General features: G+C 47.7%; 2 protein-coding genes across 2 annotated transcripts; one reads left to right on the top strand and one right to left on the bottom strand.

The window, feature by feature from the left end:
- Positions 1-10,514: 10,514 nt before the first annotated feature.
- On the top strand, positions 10,515-16,607 carry cpox (coproporphyrinogen oxidase). Its single transcript, XM_021619755.2, has 7 exons — positions 10,515-11,259; positions 11,681-11,824; positions 12,049-12,159; positions 12,260-12,401; positions 14,782-15,000; positions 15,111-15,215; positions 15,727-16,607. The coding sequence occupies exons 1-7, from the start codon at positions 10,716-10,718 to the stop codon at positions 15,809-15,811; spliced, it is 1,350 nt and encodes a 449-aa protein (XP_021475430.1). The 5' UTR covers positions 10,515-10,715; the 3' UTR covers positions 15,812-16,607.
- A 2,283-nt stretch (positions 16,608-18,890) lies between these two features.
- Positions 18,891-25,536, bottom strand: LOC110534884 (transmembrane gamma-carboxyglutamic acid protein 1-like). Its single transcript, XM_036941676.1, has 4 exons — positions 25,428-25,536; positions 24,647-24,692; positions 22,753-22,916; positions 18,891-22,147 (listed from the first exon to the last, which is right to left on the bottom strand). The coding sequence occupies exons 2-4, from the start codon at positions 24,654-24,656 to the stop codon at positions 21,728-21,730; spliced, it is 594 nt and encodes a 197-aa protein (XP_036797571.1). The 5' UTR covers positions 24,657-24,692; positions 25,428-25,536; the 3' UTR covers positions 18,891-21,727.
- Positions 25,537-26,065: the final 529 nt, after the last annotated feature.

The raw sequence follows: 26,065 nt of genomic DNA on the forward strand, positions 1-26,065 counted from the left end.
TGAGACGACTGCCTACTAGCCCTGAGACGACAGCCTACTAGCCCTGAGACCCTGAGACGACAGTCTACTAGTCCTGAGACGACTGCCTACTAGCCCTGAGAAGACAGCCTACTAACCCTGAAACCCTGAGATGACAGCTTACTAGCCCTGAGACACTGAGACGACTGCCTACAAGCCCTGAGACCCTGAGACGACAGCCTACTAGCCCTGAGAAGACAGCCTACTAACCCTGAAACCCTGAGATGACAGCTTACTAGCCCTGAGACACTGAGACGACTGCCTACAAGCCCTGAGACCCTGAGACGACAGCCTACTAGCCCTGAGACGACAGCCTACTAGCCCTGAGACGACAGCCTACTAGCCCTGAGACGACTGCCTACAAGTCCTGAGACGACAGCCTACTAGCCCTGAGACGACAGCCTACTAGCCCTGAGACAACAGCCTACTAGCCCTGAGACGACTGCCTACAAGTCCTGAGACGACAGCCTACTAGCCCTGAGACGACAGCCTACTAGCCCTGAGACGACAGCCTACTAGCCCTGAGACGACAGCCTACTAGCCCTGATACTTCAGCCTACTAGCCCTGAGACGACAGCCTACAAGTCCTGAGATGACAGCCTACTAGCCCTGAGAAGACAGCCTACTAGCCCTGAGACGACTGCCAGTAGCCCTGAGATGACATTCTACTAGCCCTGAGACCCTGAGACGACAGCCTACTAACCCTTGAGACCCTGAGACGACAGCCTACTAGCCCTGAGATGACAGCCTGCTAGCCCTGAGACGACAGCCTACTAGCCCTGAGAAGACAGCCTACTAGCCCTGAGACGACAGCCTACTAGCCCTGAGACGACTGCCAGTAGCCCTGAGATGACATTCTACTAGCCCTGAGACCCTGAGACGACAGCCTACTAACCCTTGAGACCCTGAGACGACAGCCTACTAGCCCTGAGATGACAGCCTGCTAGCCCTGAGACGACAGCCTACTAGCCCTGAGACGACAGCCTACTAGCCCTGAGACGACAGCCTACTAGCCCTGAGACGACAGCCTACTAGCTCTGAAACGACTGCCTACTAGCCCTGAGACCCTGAGACGTCAGCCTACTAGCCCTGAGACCCTGAGACGTCAGCCTACTAGCCCTGAGACCCTGAGACAACAGCCTCCTAGCCCTGAGACGACAGCCTAATAGTCCTGAGACGACAGCCTACTAGCCCTGAGACGACAGCCTACTAGCCCTGAGACGACAGCCTACATGCCCTGAGACGACAGCCTACTAGCCCTGAGGAGGGGGCAACATCAGGCTGTGGCTCTCCATGTCCTTCAGGCTGACCGTCTTTCTTCCCTCCCCACCTCCACCTCCAGGCTTGCTCCCATGCCCTCCTGCTTCAGCTTCATGTGGGGAGATTGTCAGCTTAGAGTGCTTCTCCGACACCTCACTCTCTACCTCCATGTCCTTGCCGTTGATCGGGCTGTGGCACTCCTGTTCTAGCACCTCTGTCCTGTGGGTGGCGCCACTGTCGCTCTCACTATACTTCAGCGGGGACATCACCAGATCCACCAGCGTTTCTTTGAAGTGAAGGCGTCGGCGCAGAGTCATGTCCGGTGCTTTCTGATCCCGCAGCTGCTGATTGGCCAGCTGGATCTTCTCCATTATGTACTTCTCTTCATCAGGTTGGTCCTCCAGCACCGGAGGGGGCAGAGCTACAGGGCATCCATCCTTATATGGACTAGTCGAACTCCAGAGTTTCCATAAGTGAGGGCCACCTCTCCTCCTTGCACGCTCTCTTCTCCTCTTTCTGGCTTTTCTTGTCCTTCCTTCCTTGCTTATTGTTCTCCTCTTCCTCCTCCTCCTTGTCTATTTCGACTTTGATGTCCTCATAGTCAGGGTCCTGTTGAGGAGGAACAAGGGTGCATTATCATTAGTGCACACTGTAGCAAAACGTTTTTATTGGCCAAATTTCCAGTTTTGCAACGTTTGCTTTCGTTCGGTTCCGAGTGAATACATCCCAGGAGAGATCTGAGTGATAGTTATATCCACCCGAGTCTCTCAACAGACAGTGTGTCAGCAAGCAATATGTTAACTAGGTACTTTGATACTTTATGAGAGACATGACATGACGACTTTGTGTGTGTGTATGTCTGTGTGTGTGGTTATCAATAATTTATCCAGTGCAGAGCCATATTCTGTTACGGTGCGTGAATGAGGACCCAAAAGCGACTTAACGTAAACAGAGCTTCTTTAATAGCAAAACAAAGGTAGGCTCAGATAGACCGGCAGATTCCGACAGGACAGGACAAGGTTACAGCAAACATGACGATAGTCTGGTTCAGGCATGAAACACAACAAACAAGAATCCGACAAAGACAGGAGCAGAAACAGAGAGAGATATAGGGACCTAATCAGAGGGAAAAAGGGAACAGGTGGGAAAAGGGGTGGATGAGGTAGTCAGAGGAGACAAGGAACAGCTGGGGGAAAGCGGGGGAGAAAAGGTAACCTAATACGACCAGCAGAGGGAGACAGGGTGAAAGGAAAGGACAGAAAGACACAACATGACAATACATGACAGTACCCCCCCACTCACCGAGCGCCTCCTGGCGCACTCGAGGAGGAAACCTGGCGGCAACGGAGGAAATCCTCGATCAGCGCACGGTCCAGCACGTCCCGAGAGGGAACCCAACTCCTCTCCTCAGGACCGTACCCCTCCCAATCTACGAGGTACTGGTGACCACGGCCCCGAGGACGCATGTCCAAAATCCTGCGGACCCTGTAGATGGGTGCGCCCTCGACAAGGATGGGGGGGGGGGGGGGGAGACGAGCGGGGGCGCGAAGAACGGGCTTGATACAGGAGACATGGAAGACCGGGTGGACGCGACGAAGGTATCGCGGAAGAAGAAGTCGAACTGCGACAGGATTAATGACCCGAGAAATACGGAACGGACCAATGAACCGCGGGGTCAACTTGCGAGAAGCCGTCTTAAGGGGAAGGTTCTGAGTGGAGAGCCAAACTCTCTGACCGCGACAATATCTAGGACTCTTAGTTCTACGCTTATTAGCAGCCCTCACAGTCAGCGTCCTATAACGGCAAAGTGCAGACCTGACCCTCTTCCAGGTGCGCTCGCAACGTTGGACAAAAGCCTGAGCGGAGGGGACGCTGGACTCGGCGAACTGAGATGAGAACAGCGGAGGCTGGTACCCGAGGCTACTCTGAAAAGGAGATAGCCCGGTCGCAGACGAAGGAAGCGAGTTGTGGGCGTATTCTGCCCAGGGGAGCTGTTCTGACCAAGACGCAGGGTTGCGAAAAGAAAGACTGCGTAAGATGCGACCAATAGTCTGATTGGCCCGTTCTGCTTGACCGTTAGACTGGGGGTGAAAGCCGGAAGAGAGACTGACGGAAGCCCCAATCAAACGGCAAAACTCCCTCCAAAATTGAGACGTGAATTGCGGACCTCTGTCCGAAACGACGTCTGACGGAAGGCCATGAATTCTGAAAACATTCTCGATGATGATTTGTGCCGTCTCTTTAGCAGAAGGAAGCTTAGCAAGGGGAATGAAATGAGCCGCCTTAGAGAACCTATCGACAACCGTAAGAATAACAGTCTTCCCCGCTGACGAAGGCAGTCCGGTGACAAAATCTAAGGCGATGTGAGACCACGGTCGAGAGGGAATGGGAAGCGGCCTGAGACGGCCGGCAGGAGGAGAGTTACCGGACTTAGTCTGCGCGCAGACCGAACAAGCAGCCACGAAACGACGCGTGTCATGCTCCCGGGTGGGCCACCAAAAACGCTGGCGAATGGAAGCAAGCGTACCCCGAACGCCAGGGTGGCCGGCTAACTTGGCAGAGTGAGCCCACTGAAGAACGGCCAGACGAGTAGGAACGGGAACGAAAAGAAGGTTCCTAGGACAAGCGCGCGGCGACGGAGTGTGAGTGAGCGCTTGCTTTACCTGCCTCTCAATTCCCCAGACAGTCAACCCGACAACACGCCCCTCAGGGAGAATCCCCTCGGGGTCAGTGGAGGCTACTGAAGAACTGAAGAGACGAGATAAATTATCAGGCTTGGTGTTCTTAGAGCCCGGACGATAAGAAATCACGAACTCGAAACGAGCGAAAAACAGCGCCCAACGCGCCTGACGCGCATTAAGTCGTTTGGCAGAACGGATGTACTCAAGGTTCCTATGGTCAGTCCAAACGACAAAAGGAACGGTCGCCCCCTCCAACCACTGTCGCCATTCGCCTAGGGCTAAGCGGATGGCGAGCAGTTCGCGGTTTCCCACATCATAGTTACGTTCCGACGGCGACAGGCGATGAGAAAAATACGCGCATGGGTGGACCTTGTCGTCAGAGAGGGAGCGCTGAGAAAGAATGGCTCCCACGCCCACCTCTGACGCGTCAACCTCGACAACGAACTGTCTAGAGACGTCAGGTGTAACAAGGATAGGAGCGGATGTAAAACGATTCTTGAGGAGATCAAAAGCTCCCTGGGCGGAAACGGACCACTTAAAGCACGTCTTGACAGAAGTAAGGGCTGTGAGAGGAGCTGCCACCTGACCGAAATTACGGATGAAACGACGATAGAAGTTCGCGAAGCCGAGAAAGCGCTGCAGCTCGATGCGTGACTTAGGGGCGGGCCAATCAATGACAGCTTGGACCTTAGCGGGATCCATCTTAATGCCTTCAGCGGAAATAACAGAACCGAGAAATGTGACGGAGGAGGCATGAAAAGTGCACTTCTCAGCCTTCACAAAAAGACAATTCTCTAAAAGGCGCTGGAGGACACGTCGAACGTGCTGAACATGAATCTGGAGTGACGGTGAAAAAATCAGGATATCGTCAAGGTAAACGAAAACAAAGATGTTCAGCATGTCTCTCAGGACATCATTGACTAATGCCTGAAAGACAGCTGGAGCGTTAGCGAGGCCGAAAGGAAGAACCCGGTATTCAAAGTGCCCTAACGGAGTGTTAAACGCCGTCTTCCACTCGTCCCCCTCCCTGAGGCGCACGAGATGGTAAGCGTTACGAAGGTCCAACTTAGTGAAAAACCTGGCTCCCTGCAGGATCTCGAAGGCTGAAGACATAAGAGGAAGCGGATAACGATTCTTCACTGTTATGTCATTCAGCCCTCGATAATCTATGCAGGGGCGCAGAGACCCGTCCTTCTTCTTGACAAAAAAAACCCCCGCTCCGGCGGAAGAGGAGGAGGGGACTATGGTACCGGCGTCAAGAGCTACAGACAAGTAATCCTCGAGAGCCTTACGTTCGGGAGCCGACAGAGAGTATAGTCTACCCCGGGGGGGAGTGGTTCCCGGAAGGAGATCAATACTACAATCATACGACCGGTGTGGAGGAAGAGAGGTGGCCCTGGACCGACTGAACACCGTGCGCAGATCGTGATATTCCTCCGGCACCCCTGTCAAATCACCAGGCTCCTCCTGTGAAGAAGAGACAGAGGAAACAGGAGGGATAGCAGACATTAAACATTTCACATGACAAGAGACGTTCCAGGAGAGGATAGAATTACTAGACCAATTAATGGAAGGATTATGACAAACTAGCCAGGGATGGCCCAAAACAACAGGTGTAAAAGGTGAACGAAAAATTAAAAAAGAAATGGTTTCGCTATGATTACCAGAAACAGTGAGGGTTAAAGGTAGCGTCTCACGCTGACTCCTGGGGAGAGGACTACCATCCAGGGCGAACAAGGCCGTGGACTCCCTTAACTGTCTGAGAGGAATGTCATGTTCCCGAGCCCAGGTCTCGTCCATAAAACAGCCCTCCGCCCCAGAGTCTATTAAGGCACTGCAGGAAGCTGACGAACCGGTCCAGCGTAGATGGACCGACAAGGTAGTGCAGGATCTTGAAGGAGAGACAGGAGTAGTAGCGCTCACCAGTAGCCCTCCGCTTACTGATGAGCTCTGGCTTTTACTGGACATGAAGTGACAAAATGACCAGCAGAACCGCAATAGAGACAGAGGCGGTTGGTGATTCTCCGTTCCCTCTCCTTAGTCGAGATGCGGATACCTCCCAGCTGCATAGGCTCAGCTCCCGAGCCGGCAGAGGAAGATGGTAGTGATGCGGAGAGGGGGGCAACGGAGAGCGCGAGCTCCTTTCCACGAGCTCGGTGACGAAGATCAACCCGTCGCTCAATGCGAATAGCGAGTTCAATCAAGGAATCCACGCTGGAAGGAACCTCCCGGGAGAGAATCTCATCCTTTACCTCTGCGCGGAGACCCTCCAGAAGACGAGCGAGCAAGGCCGGCTCGTTCCAGCCACTGGAGGCAGCAAGAGTGCGAAACTCAATAGAGTAGTCTGTTATGGATCGATTGCCTTGACATAGGGAAGACAGGGCCCTGGAAGCCTCCTCCCCAAAAACAGATCGATCAAAAACCCGTATCATCTCCTCCTTAAAGTCCTGATACTGGTTAGTACACTCAGCCCTTGCCTCCCAGATTGCCGTGCCCCACTCACGAGCCCGTCCAGTAAGGAGAGATATGACGTAGGCGACACGAGCAGTGCTCCTGGCGTAAGTGTTGGGCTGGAGAGAAAACACAATATCACACTGGGTGAGGAACGAGCGGCATTCAGTGGGCTCCCCAGAGTAACACGGCGGGTTATTGATTCTGGGCTCCGGAGATTCGAAAGCCCTGGAAGTGGCCGGTGGATCGAGGCGGAGATGGTGAACCTGTTCTGTGAGGTTGGAGACTTGGGTGGCCAGGGTCTCAACGGCATGTCGAGCAGCAGACAATTCCTGCTCGTGTCTGCCTAGCATCGCTCCCTGGATCTCGACGGCTGAGTGGAGAGGATCCGAAGTCGCTGGGTCCATTCTTGGTCGGATTCTTCTGTTACGGTGCGTGAATGAGGACCCAAAAGCGACTTAACGTAAACAGAGCTTCTTTAATAGCAAAACAAAGGTAGGCTCAGATAGACCGGCAGATTCCGACAGGACAGGACAAGGTTACAGCAAACATGACGATAGTCTGGTTCAGGCATGAAACACAACAAACAAGAATCCGACAAAGACAGGAGCAGAAACAGAGAGAGATATAGGGACCTAATCAGAGGGAAAAAGGGAACAGGTGGGAAAAGGGGTGGATGAGGTAGTCAGAGGAGACAAGGAACAGCTGGGGGAAAGCGGGGGAGAAAAGGTAACCTAATACGACCAGCAGAGGGAGACAGGGTGAAAGGAAAGGACAGAAAGACACAACATGACAATACATGACATATTCCCTGACACAGTGTCTGAATGTGATTCAGTAGCTAGGTGTCCGTCCAATTGGAGAATATTCTAAATTCTGCATGACTCCCACTAGAGATGTGTTTCCATGAAATGTACCTGTTGGGGATAAAAAAAACTGTGTGGGATGACGTAGTGCACATAAACATACCTTTTCCACTTAATTTCCCATGTACCAAATAAAAAATACTTAGTGAGAGACATGACGACTGTGTGTGTGCTGCTATCAATAATATATCCAGTGCAGAGCCGTATTCTAGACCCTCTACATTTATTGGAGAGGAGCATCAAGCTCATCACCTTGCACTTTCACCACCTTGTGAAGTTCATCGTAACTTATTTCATCTGTAGCCTAATAAACTTCATGCTTTCCTGACATCGTGTGACTTCACATTTACTTCGATTTGATCAATATTTGCGCATTGAAAGTGTTTCCACTGACATTTCTCTGATAATTAATTTTACCGGCACAAAAAGATCCCACCTTGTCTAGCATATTTTGTTTTGTCGACATTTGGAAGTTTATCGACAAATGTTCTGTTTTCATCAGGCCTCGTGACATTTTTAATCCGACATGTAAGAATGTTGGAAACCTGGTTAGTGACATGGATTCACACTCAGACACTGAGACGTGGCACACAGGGAGTACAACACCACACACTGTGACAGAAAGAGGAAGAGACGGGTGACTCACCAGCCCACTGACCTACTCCCAGTCACTCCTCCCCTCCTCACTGATCAGCCAATCCCCACTGACCTATCTGGCCTTTGCTCCTCCCCTCCTCACTGATCAGCCAATCCCCACTAACCTACCTGTCTGTCGCTCCTCCCCTGTTCCCTGATCAACCACTGACCTACCTGGCCGTCGTTCTTACCCTCCTCACTGATCAACCAATCCCCACTGACCTACCTGGTCGTCGCTCCTCCCCTCCTCGCCAATCAGCCATTCCCCACTGACCTACCTGGCCGTCGCTCCTCCCCTCCTCACTGATCAGCCAATCCCCACTGACCTACCTTGCTGTCGCTCTGCCCCTCCTCACTGATCAGCCAATCCCCACTGACCTACCTGGCTGTCGCTCCTCCCCTCCTCGCCAATCAGCCAATCCCCACTGACCTACCTAGCCGTCGCTCCTCCCCTCCTTACTGATCAGCCAATCCCCACTGACCTACCTGGCCGTCGCTCCTCCCCTCCTTACTGATCAGCCAATCCCCACTGACCTACATGGCTGTCGCTCCTCCCCTTCTTGCTGATCAACCAATCCCCACTGACCTGCCTGGCCGTCGCTCCTCCCCACTTCCCTGATCAACCAATCCCCACGGATTTACCTGGCAGTCACCCCTCCCCTCCTCCCTGATCAGCCAATCCAGGTCCTTCAAAATGTCGTCCTCATTCTCCTATTGGGTCCTGGTGCTGGTCACCACCTGACATATATTTTTCAAATGAAGCAGAACAACCAGACAGGATCAACCAGAGCAAACCCTCTGCTGAAGACCACATGAGGTTGGTGGTACCTTAATTGGGGAGGTCAGGACTGTGGTAATCCTGGAGCGGAATACACTGGAATGGTATCAAACAAATTGATTATATCTGTTTGATACCATTCCATTAACGCCGTTCCAGACATTATTATGAGCCTTCCTCAACTAAGCAGCCTCCACTGGTGAAGATTGCGCCAACATTGTACTTTCAAAGAGTATCCATATTTGCCTTTGGGCCAAAGTCAATTATCTTTCAATTCACACCAGATCAGGGCAGTTTGTGCCCTGACAATCCCTCGTAACACAAAAAGATAATACAATTCCAAACTCTGTAAGCACGCATCACAAGCGTTCAACTCACAGATCATCAGTCATATAGTATAGTGGACCTGTATTCATTCTATGACTCATGATGGCCCTCTCCTGGCCGAATGATGTATAGCGCAGGAGAAACACTTCGCCTCACGGTGGCCCTCCACTGGCCGAATGATGCATAGCGCAGGAGAAACACTACGCCTCACGCAGGCCCTCCACTGGCCGAATGATGCATAGCGCAGGAGAAACATTACGCCTCACGGTGGCCCTCTCCTGGCCGAATGATGCATAGCGCAGGAGAAACACTTCAACCTGCTACAGCTGCAGTTTGCATTACATTATGGGACCACATTGTGAGATGTACTGTCTTAACTGGGATCGGAGTTACTGTTAGATGTATTGCAGCTTGTAAAATCCTGCGGATACAAAAGGATAACATGATGTGACAAGCAATCAGACGTAGTCTGGTTTCTATGGTCCACGAGTAAGCAGCCTAATAACGACAAACGAAGAGCTGTGTATGCAATAGAGAATGTGCAAATACAATCCCATCAAAATAAACTCACCGTGAATAAAAATAAAACACGTATGTATTATATTCTCTTCTATGGACTCTGTCTGTCTTTGTTTTACCGGCCTACATGTTCGTGATTCAGCCAGAACACCTGTCCAGATCATCTCCTCTGCTTCTTCCTCTTCCTGGCGTAACTAATTAGGGTTTAATATTGCTGTTGTCATAGATAATTAGGACAACATGTACACCACAAAACAGGCACACACACAAATACGTTTTGTTATTCTATTCTTATAGGCATCTAAAATTAATTTCCATTTGAAATCCTATTTTCCCAAACCTGTAACCCTAACCCCTAACCCACCTCTTATCCGAATTCCAACCCTAATTGTAACCATAAACCTAACCCCTAAACTTCAAATAACATTTGTCCTCGTGGAGACGTTTCCCCACAAGGGAGAATGTTCCATGTTTTACTATCCTTGTGAGGATTTTAGGTCCACCACAAGGATAGAAGAACCAACCCACACACACACACACACACACACACACACACATACACACACACACACACACATACACACACACACACACACACAAACACACATACACACACACACACACACACACACACACACACACACACACACACACACACACACATACACACACACACACACACACACACACACACACTTCCTTTCGTGTGCATAATGGGGCAGCGTTAATATTGTACACCCTTTAAAAAACGTTGGGGCACATAGCAATCCTTTTTCTGATCATTGTAATCTACGATTTGTGTGAGAATTTTCTTCATGCTTTACAGGAATAAGAAAAGAAATCCATCAGTCATTATGGGCCAGTCACTCTTATCTTGACACAGAGAGCAACCGGTCGCTTGTCACGTTCTGGTTCATAAAGACACGCCTACAGAAAAGCACTGGCTTGTGGGTCTTGCTGTTTGCTGCAATTCACTATCAGTTAAACAAGCCTGCAAAGTCTCATCGGGAAACACCATTCCCCATGCTTCATCGCTCGGTTCAAACCAAGTACACCCCCCCCTTGCGGACCTGTCTGCTTGCACGTCTGTCAACTTGTGATAGTATTTTTCAGTTTTTCCTAGATGTCCACCAATTTGTACCTTTTACACGGAGACGATAGCTAGATCATTTACTACTCATGGCTACCATCGTTCTTTATTCCATAAACAGAACGGCGCAAACCACCGTGAGACAATGTTTGATTCCTTATTCAAAGGAAGCTTCCAGAGTCGACTCGCACCTTTCTGTCTTCCTTAAAACTTCAGTCCGAAGGTTAACTTCGCTTCCGAGAGTGAGATGGGTTCCCAACGCTACTGGAGTGCGGTTCATGTCCCTCGGGACAGCAGGCAGAACTGCACCCGGGCGAACCAGGAGAGGCGCAGTGCTTGTAGCTGGAGCAGCCGTGACAGTGGCGGGGTTTGTGGCCAGCGCTACTCACTTTCAGCGAGCTGAAATGGCATCGGTGATCCCCAAAACCGAGGAGGAGGACACGGAGATAGCGGAGAAATGCAAGACATTCATGTCTCCGCCGTGTACCGATGTCAAAGTTCTGCAGCAGAGGAAAGAAGAGATGTGCACGAGGATGGAGATGCTGATCATGGAGACGCAGGCGGAGTTCTGCAGAGCGCTCGAGGAGGTGGACGGCGGCAAGTTCAAAGTGGACCGATGGGAACGGAAAGAAGGCAAGTATCTCCCCTTTGGCACGTGCCGATGCGCGCCCATGGATAGACTAGTCAGTCAACCTCTACCTAAATCCAGTGTATAATCTTACTTAGGCCTATCTGGCAACTATCAACCCTGGCACATTCACAATGACACAAGCAAAACATAGAAGTGTTCAATGAATGTACAAAAACGAATCCGAAGGTTGTCCACCCTGTCCTTAGTCCAGATAGGTCTAGTAACCAGCCACAGCCACACTGTGAACCCATGCCAGTATTGGTATGACAATATAGCAAAGTGCTTGGGGTTTTGGGCCTTTCTTTAGTATAATAGCATAACGTCTGCCTGTCTGTCTCTGTGCTGCCTATATGCTTGTCCATGCCTGTCTGTCTCTGTCTCTGTTCGTCCATTGGTCGGTTGATCCGTCTGTCTGTCTTTCAGGTGGCGGGGGCATCAGCTGTGTGCTGCAGGATGGGAGGGTGTTTGAGAAGGCGGGGGTCAACGTGTCCGTGGTGTTTGGGAACCTGACCGAGGAGGCCGCCAAGCAGATGCGCAGCAGAGGGAAGGTCCTCAAAGGAAAAGATGGTGAGTATAACCCTCACAGTTCATATCAACCTCATAAACTACAGCAGAACTTTGTGTTGTCTTGCAGTATAGTGTGTCACCTCATGCTACGTGGTTCACCCGAGACCAGAGATGGCCATTCTGATAACAGAATGTGTTAAAGGAATCAGGATTGGGTCCCTGAGTCGGACTATGGTTAAGATGAATTGAATTCTAATTCATTGTATTGTTTTGTCCTCTCCCAGGCAAGCTGCCGTTCTGTGCCATGGGGGTGAGCTCCGTCATCCACCCCACGAACCCTCACATTCCCACAGTGCACTTCAACTACAGATACTTTGAGATAGAAGAAGGAGACGGTGAGGCTGTGACCTATGTATGACCTTATACCATTCAATAGTCAGAGCTGACATAATGAATGATCACTATTGTCTCTTTCTTTCTTTTCTACCCCCCCAGGTACTAAACAGTGGTGGTTTGGTGGGGGTACAGACCTGACTCCTACCTATGTCAATAAGGAGGATGGTGCTCACTTTCACAACAGTCTGAAGGAGGCCTGTGACAAACATCACCCTCAGTACTACCCCGACTTCAAGAAGTGGTACGACACGTATCTGTGACACTGTGTGTGTGTGTGTGTGTGTGTGTGTGTGAGTGACTACACTGGGTGGGTCTCTACTGTTCAGCAGTGATAAGAAGACTGTTTGTTCAGTGATATCTAGATATAAAATGACATTGTGAGTGAGCGTGGGTACTGTTCATCTTTGTGTGTCAGTGTTGTAGGCTCTGCATTTTTAACATTCAGTTATGTCATTTTTTTCAGTAGTTGTATTTTTAAATAACTTTTGGTTGCATTTTCATTTAGTGTAATAACATTATTATAAATACCTGTGTCTAGAGTCATTGAAACTAGAGGTCAACCGATTAATCGGAATGGCCGATTAATTAGTGCCGATTTCAAGTTTTTATAACAATCGGAAATCTATATTTTTGGACACTGATTAGCATTTCAAACGTCACTCGCTCTAAGACTTGGAGTAGTTGTTCCCCTTGCTCTGCAAGGGCCGCGGCTTTTGTGGAGCGATGGGTAACGATGCTTCGAGGGTGGCTGTTGTCGATGTGTTCCTGGTTCGAGCCCAGGGAGGGGCGAGGAGGGGGACGGAAGCTATACTGTTACACTGGCAATACTATAGTGCCTATAAGAACATCCAATAGTCAAAGGTATATGAAATACAAATGGTATAGAGAAATAGTCCTATAAATACTATATTAACTACAACCTAAAACCTCTTACCTTGGAATATTGAAGGCTCATGTTAAAAGGAACCACCAGCTTTCATATGTTCTCATGTTCTGAGCAAAGAACTTAAACGTTAGCTTTCTTACATGGCACATATTGCACTTTTACTTTCTTCTCCAACACTTTGTTTTTGCATTATTTAAACCAAATTGAACATGTTTAATTATTTATTTGAGGCTAAATTGATTTTTATTGATGTACTATATTAAGTTAAAATAAGTGTTCATTCAGTATTGTTGTAATTGTCATTATTACAAATAAATGTAAAAAATCGGCAGATTAATCGATATCTGCTTTTTTTGGTCCTCCAATAATCGGTATCGGTATCAGTGTTGAAAAATCCTAATTGGTTGACCTCTAATTGAAACTAGTAGCTCCACATTTCTACCATGTTTTCACCCCGAGGTCGATGTCCGCAAGGAAATCGAATTAGCATAATACAAAAATCCCCATAAAAATCTGTCAGTTTTAGCTAGAGAGATGTTTTTTTTTGCATTGGATGCGTCTCTATCCTCCGCCTGTGTAACACTGTGACAGAGCTAGAGTGGTGTTTGTCAGACCATGAGACATCCCGAAAATCAGTCTTCTCACAAAATCGTCTGTAACATCCGAACGGTTTGGCCTACAAACCATTACGACGTCTCTATGGAAAGACGAGACTTTCACGACCTTTGCTCTACGACCTCCACAAGTGTCAGGAGACTTGTCTAAAGTCGGTACAGCCGATCTGCCGACTTCTGTCTGTACCGTTTGGGCTACACCCCTCTGTACAAAGGTTAGAGTCTCAAGGACATGTATACTACCGTTGAAAAGTTTGGGATCACTTAGAAATGTCCTTGTTTTTGAAAGAAAAGCAAATTTTTTTGTCCATTAAAATAACATCAAATTGATCATAAATACAGTGTAGACATTTGTTAATGTTGTAAATGACTATTGTAGCTGGAATATGGAATATCTACATAGGTGTCAGAGGCCCATTATCAGCAACCATCACTCCTGTGTGGAAACAAAGGACTTTTTTCTGAAACTCGTCAGTCTATTCTTGTTCTGAGAAATGAAGGCTATTCCACCCGGTACCAGTTGAAAACATGTATGGAAGTATATATGGAGACAGTTTAGTGCCAAAAATATGGGGTTAAATGCATGTAAAAAATATATATATATTTTTTAAAGAAACGTTTCCTAATCTTTCTTATATCTCTCAAATATAGGAGAGACACATCAGAACATACTTCATTTTGATATTTTTTGGGGACTCGGTTGTTCCATGTAATGAATATGTTATTCAATGCGTTTGTATGGGATAATAGCAGTATAGCAGTATTTTTGGGATTCTTCAAGCGGTCTTAAAATTCTAAATCAAATAGCTAATTGATCCTTGGTATGACCTTCTTAAACCTATTCCATATAGTTTAGTAGAACCCCCCCACCACTCCCCGGCTTAGACTCTGATGGGTTAAATATCTGTAAAAGGAATGCACTGTACCAGTTGTTATGCAGTTTTGCAGGGACTGTAAATATTAATAACATGGGAAACACTTTATTTAAAGCCTGCTGAATCTAAGTTCCAAAACAATATACCTGCAGGCAGGTACAAGTAGTGCGACCATAACATGCAACAGAACATGTTTCCTCAAGCTTAGTTCATCTAAAACACTCCTCCTGGTATGCTGCTCTGTAGGTGTGACCGGTACTTCTACATCCCCCATCGTGGCGAGACGCGGGGAATCGGTGGCATCTTCTTTGACGACCTGGACTCTCCCAGCCAGGAGGAGGCGTTCAGCTTCGTTAAGAGCTGTGCCCACACCGTGGTGCCCTGTTACCTGCCCATTGTCCAGAAACACCTTAATGACCCCTTCAGCCCAGAGGAGAAGGACTGGCAGCAGGTGCGAAGAGGAAGGTGGGTACAGAGGAGAGGGCTGTCTGTGTGTGCCATTTAATAAATACACATCTTGTGTGAAATCTCACAATCATGCCTGTCTTCTGTCTGTAACTTGTGAGTGTTTTCAGGTATGTGGAGTTTAACCTGGTGTATGACAGAGGGGTGAAGTTTGGACTGGCCACGCCAGGCTCCAGGATCGAGAGCATCCTCATGTCCTTGCCTCTCACAGCCAAGTGAGTTCTGTGACATCACACGGCCGTGCTGCTGATAGCACTGGTGATTGGGTACTGGGCTGGTGAGGACTGTATGTGGGGTGTGCTACTGTCTACAGGAAGGTATGTGTGTTGTTGAACAGACATGAGAATAGGGATCACATCAGCTCTGTGATCGTCCCTCCCTGATTAATCGTCACCGGTTCAGAGAGGAAAATGCTGGTGTCAATCTACCAATCATATAATCAATTTCTTTATTGTTCCAATTAGAAAACATAGTGCACCGCTGCCAGGGTGAGAAACAGCATTAAAACATACCTAGAACAGATTAATTTGAAAGGAAATGAGAGCTGGCTTCCTGTTGAGTCAAGGAGACTGTGCTCAGTATGTCTGTGTGGTGGGTCCTATTGTATCAACCAGAGACAGGCCTGTGGAGTCAACTCATCCAGCTTGGCGCATGGCATTTCTATCTGCAGTCCCTTGAAGTAGTCCCAGGTCTCTCATTCATGCTGACAATATTCTCTCTCCCCAGGTGGGAGTACATGCATGAGCCTCCTAAAGGCACCCTGGAGGCCGATATGCTGGAGGTGTTACAAAACCCCAAGGAGTGGGTCTGACACGGACATTAACATGGCAATAACATCCTGACTCGGCCTGTTGATGACTGGAACAGGTGTCCGTCCCCTTTCGACTGCAGATCATTGCTTTTTCTCATTGGTCAACTCAACTGCAAACTCGTCACAGATACTATTAGCTATAGTGTTCACTGGAAAAAACACACTCGCTCTTATTGGTTTTACACTTTGTTTTAATCATGTCTGTCAGATAAGCCTTGTTACCACTGCCTGAATTGCTTTATCATGGATGTCTTTTCCTTTTTGGATCGATTGCTTCATCTGTTTTGTCTCTCAGTGCCCTCTGGTTGTTAGTGTTAGCCCTAACCCAGGATGTTTGTCTCTCAGTGCCCTCTGGTTGTTAGTGTTAGCCCTAACCCAGGATGTTTGTCTCTCAGTGCCCTCTGGTTGTTAGTGTTAGCCCTAACCCAGGATGTTTGTCTCTCAGTGCCCTCTGGTTGTTAGTGTTAGCCCTAACCCAGGATGTTTGTCTCTCAGTGCCCTCTGGTTGTTAGTGTTAGCCCTAACCCAGGATGTTTGTCTCTCAGTGCCCTCTGGTTGTGTTCACCAAACAGATGGGGGGGGGGGGGGAAACCCTTATTCTCATTTTCAGTTTCAAACTGTTTTCTTCCGTCTGTTCGTGCTGAATGTGTACAAGAGAAAGTGGATCTGAACCCCTCTGGGTTTGTGGGCTACGCCATTGATGTAAACATAATTAAAGATGTTTTAATATCCTATCTGTCATGTCATCCACCAACAGAATTTATTAATACAAGTTCTATGAGAAAGTGCATCGTCAAGATTGGAGCCTGTGATCTTCTGTTCTCTAACTCAGGATCTAGTCTGGTGAGCCAGAAAGGGGGGAGGGCACCAGGATTGTTTGGTTACATACAGTGCCTTGCGAAAGTATTCGGCCCCCTTGAACTTTGCGACCTTTTGCCACATTTCAGGCTTCAAACATAAAGATATAAAACTGTATTTTTTTGTGAAGAATCAACAACAAGTGGGACACAATCATGAAGTGGAACGACATTTATTTGATATTTCAAACTTTTTTAACAAATCAAAAACTGAAAAATTGGGCGTGCAAAATTATTCAGCCCCCTTAAGTTAATGCTTTGTAGCGCCACCTTTTGCTGCGATTACAGCTGTAAGTCGCTTGGGGTATGTCTCTATCAGTTTTGCACATCAAGAGACTGAATTTTTTTCCCATTCCTCCTTGCAAAACAGCTCGAGCTCAGTGAGGTTGGATGGAGAGCATTTGTGAACAGCAGTTTTCAGTTCTTTCCACAGATTCTCGATTGGATTCAGGTCTGGACTTTGACTTGGCCATTCTAACACCTAGATATGTTTATTTTTGAACCATTCCATTGTAGATTTTGCTTTATGTTTTGGATCATTGTCTTGTTGGAAGACAAATCTCCGTCCCAGTCTCAGGTCTTTTGCAGACTCCATCAGGTTCTCTTTCAGAATGGTCCTGTATTTGGCTCCATCCATCTTCCCATCAATTTTAACCATCTTTCCTGTCCCTGCTGAAGAAAAGCAGGCCCAAACCATGATGCTGCCACCACCATGTTTGACAGTGGTGATGGTGTGTTCAGCTGTGTTGCTTTTACGCCAAACATAACGTTTTGCATTGTTGCCAAAAAGTTCAATTTTGATTTCATCTGACCAGAGCACCTTCTTCCACATGTTTGGTGTGTCTCCCAGGTGGCTTGTGGCAAACTTTAAACGACACTTTTTATGGATATCTTTAAGAAATGGCTTTCTTCTTGCCACTCTTCCATAAAGGCCAGATTTGTGCAATATACGTGATTGTTGTCCTATGGACAGAGTCTCCCACCTCAGCTGTAGATCTCTGCAGTTCATCCAGAGTGATCATGGGCCTCTTGGCTGCATCTCTGATCAGTCTTCTCCTTGTATGAGCTGAAAGTTTAGAGGGACGGCCAAATTTGCAGTGGTCTGATACTCCTTCCATTTCAATATTATCGCTTGCACAGTGCTCCTTGGGATGTTTAAAGCTTGGGAAATCTTTTTGTATCCAAATCCGGCTTTAAACTTCTTCACAACAGTATCTCGGACCTGCCTGGTGTGTTCCTTGTTCTTCATGATGCTCTCTGCGCTTTTAACGGACCTCTGAGACTATCACAGTGCAGGTGCATTTATACGGAGACTTGATTACACACAGGTGGATTATATTTATCATCATTAGTCATTTAGGTCAACATTGGATCATTCAGAGATCCTCACTGAACTTCTGGAGAGAGTTTGCTGCACTGAAAGTAAAGGGGCTGAATAATTTTGCACGCCCAATTTGATTGATTTGATTTGTTAAAAAAGTTTGAAATATCCAATAAATGTTGTTCCACTTCATGATTGTGTCCCACTTGTTGTTGATTCTTCACAAAAAAATACAGTTTTATATCTTTATGTTTGAAGCCTGAAATGTGGCAAAAGGTCGCAAAGTTGAAGGGGGCCGAATACTTTCGCAAGGCACTGTACTTAAAGAAGCTAGTTGGGCAGCCCGTTTAACAAAAAAAATGTAAACGACACAAATTAGTCTTTTGACCAATCAGAAATAAAAAAAAGTTGTCATATGCCGAATACAGTGAAATGCTGAATACAACAGGTATAGTGGTATCCACCTTATAGTGGAATGCTGAATACAACAGGTTTAGACCTTATAGTGGAATGCTGAATACAACAGGTATAGTGGTATCCACCTTATAGTGGAATGCTGAATACAACAGGTTGAGACCTTATAGCGAAATGCTTCCTGACAAGCCCAGATCTGACGTGATTGGTCCAAAGACCCATTAGTGGAAAAAATATAATAATTGGGCTGCCTGTGTAAACGCAGCCATGTTAGAACCAGGGGTGAATTCACACGAAGCAAACAGTTGTTGCAATGGTCAGGTCTATTTAGGCATGGTTAAGGAATCACTACATATATAGTTAAGATTTTTTAAATAGCTTTTTTAAAATAGCAGAGATGAATGTCCACAGAATGGATAAAGATGGTACTCACATTTAAAACTACAAGGAAAGTGTTGGATAAATTGAGACACTTACAGAACATGGCTCCACACATTTTGAAAGTATTTTATTACAAATGAATTCAAGCTCAGTACATATCCAAAGGTTGGCCATATATTTACATGGATGTATTTGCTTAAGGCATTGTAAAAAACAGAATTTAAAAAGGTAACAGTACAATAATAGGTCATGTCCAGAAACTCATATATTCTACCACCTGTGTACACTTAAAAGATCTGAAATGATTGGACAGATGTAAGCAAAATAGCAACTATTCCACCTAGCCTATCAGAGGGAAAGGTGGAACTATCACCATATTGCTTTAGCACAGGGCTGGGCAACTGACGGCCTCTCTTTTGAAGGCCATCAGATCAATAATATGATAATAGGAACTGTCAGGGTATCAACTTACTACTGTTGAGAGTTAGAATAGAATACACAAAGTGCAATTTCCTGCATCAGCAGTTTCTCTTATGTCAAGTCACTGATAGTCATTCAATTAGCTCATGTCAGCTAAACATTTTTAGATTGCTTGTTTTAGTGGCCAGCAATCTAAACCTTTTATTATGGTGAAATTATCAGCCCGGGGCCCCTATTGAATTTGTTAATCTCAATCAGATATTAAAAACTGCACAAAAAAAAATATCTCCACCCTAATGCAAAACGTGCAAAACATTTGCTGTTAAACTACCCCATGGCAAAATGAGTAGAATTTCGTGAAATGAAGTAAACTTATCTGCTGTCAACCTGGAGAGCTACCCTCCTGTAGGTTCTCACTCCAACCCTGTTCCTGGAGAGCTACCCTCCTGTAGGTTCACTCCAACCCTGATCCTGGAGAGCTACCCTCCTGTAGGTTCTCTCTCCAACTCTGATCCTAGAGAGCTACCCTCCTGTAGGTTCTCTCTCCAACCCTAATCTAGCACACCTTATTCTAATAAGTAGCTGGTTGATGAGCTGAACCAGGTTAGTTACAACAGGGGTTGGAGTGAAACTGTACAAGAAGGTCGCTCTCCAGGAACAGGATTGGAGAGCCCTGGTTAAAAGGGTAGGGGCCATTTCTGGACAGGGCCATAAACCCAACCAAAATGTCTACTTCAACCAGCACATCCCAATCACAGGTCATATAGCATAGAGATAAGTGCTGCAGTTCCACAGGTCAACAAAATACATCAGTCCTCTCATACATCTGCAGTGTACAGATTACACAGGCCCCGTGCACACTCAAGTCCTACAACTGATGCATAACGCATTTGGCACAATGGTTGTGATGCAACGCAAAAAAAATCTCAACAACGCTGTGTGATTATTTTTGTAGAGACACGGCACAATTACGGTGTAAACATTATTGTGCAGACAAAGGCCGTACCTCAATATGTAGAGTGCTGTCGACAATACGCCTTCTAAAGGCAACGTTCCCAACGTTTGCTGAGATCGCATTAACAGTACACGTTGCAATGTCGGCACAATCGGGAATTACTGTTAAAATGTCAACGCACTTTGACGCGGATAGGGTTGAACCCCGGGCAAACTACATTGTCTCAAGAAATAAGTGTTTACAGGGCCATCGTCATATTACATGTATCAATGTCACTTATAATAATGAATATTACACAGATATTTAGTGTTTAGGATGTCTATATTTAGTCCCCCAGCTGCATAATTGGCATGTAAAATATACAGTCGCCCAAAAGCTGATGACATTATTGGTGAGTATTATTGGTAGTGCTGAATAGAACCAAACCAACTGCCACAACACAAAGTGCCTTCATTCACGCACACCTCATGTTATTCACACCATTATTATCAATGTAGTCGGTGTTGTTATCCGCAGTAAAATAAAAATGCGCTCACACACACATACACTGTGCGTAGTGACATTTAATACTGTATGTAGCCCAAAGAGAGAAAATGGGTAATTGACGCTGCGCTCCATGCCAGCACAGCTCCCATAGTGTCACACGGAGACTCTATGCCCTATTTAGTGCACTAATACCCATATGGACGAGTCAAAATTAGTACACTACATAGGGAATAGGGTATAATTTGGGATGCACCCTTAGGGAATATGGTCTGAGAATATTGACTGTCCCTGACTAATTAATATGACACTGGGATAGATCCATCCAAGTCTATGTGTACAAAGCTACTACTGGCTAACCAAAAAACTTTTTTTTCATTTTATTTTTTACAATTCACTCCCCGAACATTCAAAACAACATACACACACATATATAATATATATATACACACACACACACACACACACACACACACACTGATCAGAAAGCACACAGCTTGAAATAATACTTTTTAAATGTTCATGTTTCGAAAATAACTTTAGTTATCAGATTTGATATTTCTCTCCTTTTTAGAAGTATGGAAATCAGAACAGTTCTTTTTTTACTTTACACCATTCATCAAGCCCCAAACCTCCAGCGTACTCATAACATCACTGATGTATGGCAGTATGGTTAAATAACTGTACATTTGGGTATAGCAAAATCAAACATTTGGTATCATATTCACCATCCCTCCACCCCTATCCGATGGTCAGTGCAAGCATCAACGTTATTGCATCCAACATCTCTGTGTTAGTGTAGTAACATAACAGTTAGAGGGAGGTGAGCAGGAGGGTGAGACCGGGCAGGAGGATCTAAGCTCATGTGTCAAACTTATTCCACCGAGGTTTTCCCTCCTCCCTTCATCCTGACTGACGAATTAAGGTCATTGATTAGTTAGTACCTCCCCTCAGCTGGTCTGAATTGAGAAGAAAAAAAACAAACACCAGCAGACAGACGGCCCTCCATGGAATGAGTTTGACACCCCTGATCTAGCTGGATGGGGTCCGGTTGAGACAGGGCATGGGGGGGGGGGGGGGTCACTTCACTTCCCATGGCCAATGATGTCCTCATACTGAGGAGGAGGCTCTGTCTCTATGTGCACATCTGTGTGGCCGACCGCCTCGTCGTAAGACGGGGGCGGGGCTCCTCTGCCTCCCCTCGCCGACGTGACCTCCAAGCCCGGGTCGACGGGGCTGCTGTTGACGCTGAGCTCCGAGTGGTCGTGGAGGTCCCGCCCCCACTGGTCCATGGAGACCAACGATAGGGTGGGGTCCCGGTGGGTGTGGCCCAGGGCGGGGTTGCGTTCCGAGCGCTTGCGGGAGTGGCAGCGCCACACAGTGATGGCCACGCCGGAGATCAGGAGCACCAGGAGCAAGGGGAGGATCAGGTAGAGGGAGTGGACTCTGCCCTCCAACTGCTGCCCGCCACTGCTCTCCCGCACATACTCCTCCCAGAACCGTTGCTGCAGCCAATCAGAGAGATACACCGTCAGAATTATCCACTTAGAATAAACTCAGGGGGCATTGAGTTATATGTTGAAGAATATAACAAAGAAATGAACGTAACAGATAATCAAGATTTCACTGTAATGTTAAAGAAGTGCCATTTCCATCTGCAATGTTCTGAATGTCAAGCTCCAGAACACACACACACACACACAGCTGTTCGTATGTACTACATCCCTCTGCGTGACTGACTGTGCCTTCCCACCCCTGACAATAGTTCTTGTAATGATCCTCTCCCTACTGAGCAGCTCACTCTCTTTCTCAGGGAGTCAGCTGCTCTTCTTGCTGACCATCATCCCTTCCTGAAAAACAGGAACATTCCACTGGCCAGCACACTGGAGTAGGACTACAAGTGTTTTTGTTAGAGTGAGAATGTGTCTCTCTCTCAATAAGGGAGCAAAGGCAATAACAAAGAGCATTATGTTGCATACGGGTTGGGGTCAATTCCATTTCAATTTAGAAAGTCAACAAGGTAGTCAAACATTCAAATTGTCCTTAATGCTTATCATTTACTTCCTGAATTGAAATTGACCCCAACCTTGGTTGCGTGCGTCTCACTCACAGTTTTCTCATCGTTCTCAAAGGCCTCCCTGGCTTCCTCGTATGTGCAGATCTCCTCTCTGCACTCTCTCTGGATGTTGCCCTGACGGATCTCCTCTAACAGGTAGCCGTTGTCCCTGCGCAAACGCCTCAGCACTGTGTTGGCGAGGTCCGACGGCAAGAACACTGTCAGAGAGCGAGAGGGGGACGGGAAGAGAGAGCGCGAGACGGGGACGGGAAGAGAGAGCGCGAGACGGGGACGGGAAGAGAGAGCGCGAGACGGGGACGGGAAGAGAGAGCGCGAGAGGGGGACGGGAAGAGAGAGCGCGAGAGGGGGACGGGAAAAGAGAGCGCGAGAGGGGGACGGGAAGAGAGCGCGAGAGGGGGGCGGGAAGAGAGAGCGCGAGAGGGGGACGGGAAGAGAGAGCGCGAGAGGGGGACGGGAAGAGAGCGCGAGAGGGGGGCGGGAAGAGAGAGCGCGAGAGGGGGACGGGAAGAGAGAGCGAGAGAGGGACGGGAAGAGAGAGCGCAAGAGGGGGACGGGAAGAGAGAGCGCGAGAGGGGGACGGGAAGAGAGAGCGCGAGAGGGGGACGGGAAGAGAGCGCGAGAGGGGGACGGGAAGAGAGCGCGAGAGGGGGGCGGGAAGAGAGAGCGCGAGAGGGGGACGGGAAGAGAGAGCGAGAGAGGGACGGGAAGAGAGAGCGCGAGAGAGGGACGGGAAGAGAGAGCGCGAGAGAGAGACGGGAAGAGAGAGCGCGAGAGAGGGACGGGAAGAGAGAGCGAGAGAGGGACGGGAAGAGAGAGCGCGAGAGAGGGACGGGAAGAGAGAGCGCGAGAGAGGGACGGGAAGAGAGAGCGCGAGAGGGGGACGGGAAGAGAGCGCGAGAGGGGGGCGGGAAGAGAGAGCGCGAGAGGGGGACGGGAAGAGAGAGCGAGAGAGGGACGGGAAGAGAGAGCGCGAGAGAGGGACGGGAAGAGAGAGCGCGAGAGAGAGACGGGAAGAGAGAGCGCGAGAGAGGGACGGGAAGAGAGAGCGCGAGAGAGGGACGGGAAGAGAGAGCGCGAGAGAGGGACGGGAAGAGAGAGCGCGAGAGAGGGACGGGAAGAGAGAGCGCGAGAGAGGGACGGGAAGAGAGAGCGCGAGAGAGGGACGGGAAGAGAGAGCGCGAGAGAGGGACGGGACGAGAGAGCGCGAGAGAGGGACGGGACGAGAGAGCGCGAGAGAGGGACGGGACGAGAGAGCGCGAGAGAGGGACGGGAAGAGAGAGCGCGAGAGAGGGACGGGAAGAGAGAGCGCGAGAGAGGGACGAGAAGAGAGAGCGCGAGAGAGGGACGGGAAGAGAGAGCGCGAGAGAGGGACGGGAAGAGAGAGCGAGAGAGGGATGGGAAGAGAGAGCGAGAGAGGGACGGGAAGAGAGAGAGCGAGAGAGGGACGGGAAGAGAGAGAGCGAGAGAGGGACGGGAAGAGAGACGGCCCGTTGTGATACAGTCTGGATTCGAACCAGGGTGTCTGTAGTGACGCCTCTAGTACTGACATAGTGTCTTAGAACACCTTGCCACCCGGGATAGAGAGGCAAAGAGAAAAAGAGGCAGAGGTTGATACAAAGAAAGTAGAAAAAGAAGGAAATGCCTACTAACTAACTACATTTCTGTATAAAACAAAAGCTTCTTTGATTAGAAAGGCCAACCATGGCCAGCATAAGGGAAACTAGCTCTTGGAATCAAGACAGGCGGACAGAGCAGCCCTCTGTTAAGCTGATCTGGGATCAGACCAGAGGCTGTGGACAGGAACCATATTGTGTTTATACGCCCCAGGAATGCCTGATTAGACTCACTTAAGGGAGAGTCGGCTAACATTTGTATTTTCCTGGGTAAGCCATGTTATGGAGTTTAAACAAGGCCCTTCCCAACTTACCACTCCCCATGATTCCTTCTGGTCTGTTTGGGATGGGTGACAGTGTCTGTTGATAGAAAAACATTCACCAAAAACAGTTACCAACTTTAATGAGCAGAAACGGGTCAACAGTGGAGTCATACAACAGTTGGTTCAGATATTTACAGAATTCCACATATCCAAACTAGAAAGTAGGCCATCATTTCCACTGGGTGTTCAGGCCACTTTTCCCATAGAGCGTCAATGTCCACTATTATTCCCATTTAAGTCCTGCCCTGACAACCGTCCAACGGAAATGGCCGTCACAAGCAGTGTGCTGTGAATTTCAGACATCCGTGGCTAAAAACCGAATGACCCGAAGCTAACCAGGGTGACAGGAATGTTACTGCCATGACCAAAAGAGCCTAAAAGACCAACACAAATGTAATAAACACTGTAATAAACACGTATCCTGGAAAGCGGCACCGGATGTCAAATTGTTCAACCTTTATTTTAGAACAATTAAAACAAGTTATATTGACTGCGATATCAAATACATGATGTAATCTTTGGCGATATTATTATTATAGCTGCCTATGTGTGTCATGGACATCTGAGATTGACGCTTGTCTTGCTAACGGTTAGCTTGCTGACAAGCGGATGATTTGTATCAAATAATTTCCTGACTGATTTTCTACATTGTAACAAGCGACTCCTATCATTCCAATCAGGAAATATTTCCACGAGCCGCTTCAAGAACACACGAAATATTCAAGGCATTTATTTGTCAAATGAAAATGTTAAAGAATGTCACTTTATTTACCTATTTTCCTTTAGGAATGCGCTCTATACTCCAGTATTGCCTCGAAGACCATTATATTGCTACGCACGCGCCAAAGCCCGTTCAGAAGCTTTTTTCTTTCTCCAGTTTAAAGGGACAGTCAACAGGAATTTTAGCCACCAAATTTTAGCCAGCAGTCTGCACTAGCCTACCATAGTCTAGGCACTAAGCATTTTAGAAACAAAATGTGTGCTGCACTGTGCACTGAAATGACAAATCAACTAAATGATCTCTTGAATAACATTATAAAAATATAAACTATACCGTACAGTGCTAATTGTTGGTCTCAGTAGCATCAGACCATCAAGGCAGGTAGCATTGTGGTTAGAGCGTTGGGCCAGTAACCGAAAGTTTGCCAGATCGAATTCCCAAGCTGACAAGGTAAAAATCTGAACAAGGCACATAACCCACTGTTCTTAGGCCATCATTGAAAATAAAATAACAATTCTTAACTAACTTGCCTAGTAAAATAAAACATTGTAATCAGGATTCTCACAGGGGAATATCAAGGTAATGAGTGGATCATCACACATGAACCCCTTAATCCTAAAAAAGCCTTTTTCCTTGTACCAGTCCCCACTTTTCCTTGTTTTACTATCCTTGTGAGGACTTCAGTAACC

Source organism: Oncorhynchus mykiss, chromosome 1, assembly GCF_013265735.2.
Source record: "Oncorhynchus mykiss isolate Arlee chromosome 1, USDA_OmykA_1.1, whole genome shotgun sequence".
In the NCBI taxonomy this organism is placed as follows: domain Eukaryota; kingdom Metazoa; phylum Chordata; class Actinopteri; order Salmoniformes; family Salmonidae; genus Oncorhynchus; species Oncorhynchus mykiss.

Bases quoted from the DNA above. Each gene is read 5' to 3' on its own strand.
- LOC110534884 (XM_036941676.1), bottom strand. The intron at 22,148-22,752 runs GTGAGTGAGACG...GATTGGCTGCAG, and splicing joins TTGAGAACGATGAGAAAACT to CAACGGTTCTGGGAGGAGTA.
- cpox (XM_021619755.2), top strand. From the start codon at position 10,716: ATGGCTACCATCGTTCTTTATTCCATAAACAGAACGGCGCAAACCACC. The intron at 12,160-12,259 runs GTGAGGCTGTGA...CTACCCCCCCAG, and splicing joins TGAGATAGAAGAAGGAGACG to GTACTAAACAGTGGTGGTTT. The intron at 15,001-15,110 runs GTGGGTACAGAG...GAGTGTTTTCAG, and splicing joins CAGCAGGTGCGAAGAGGAAG to GTATGTGGAGTTTAACCTGG.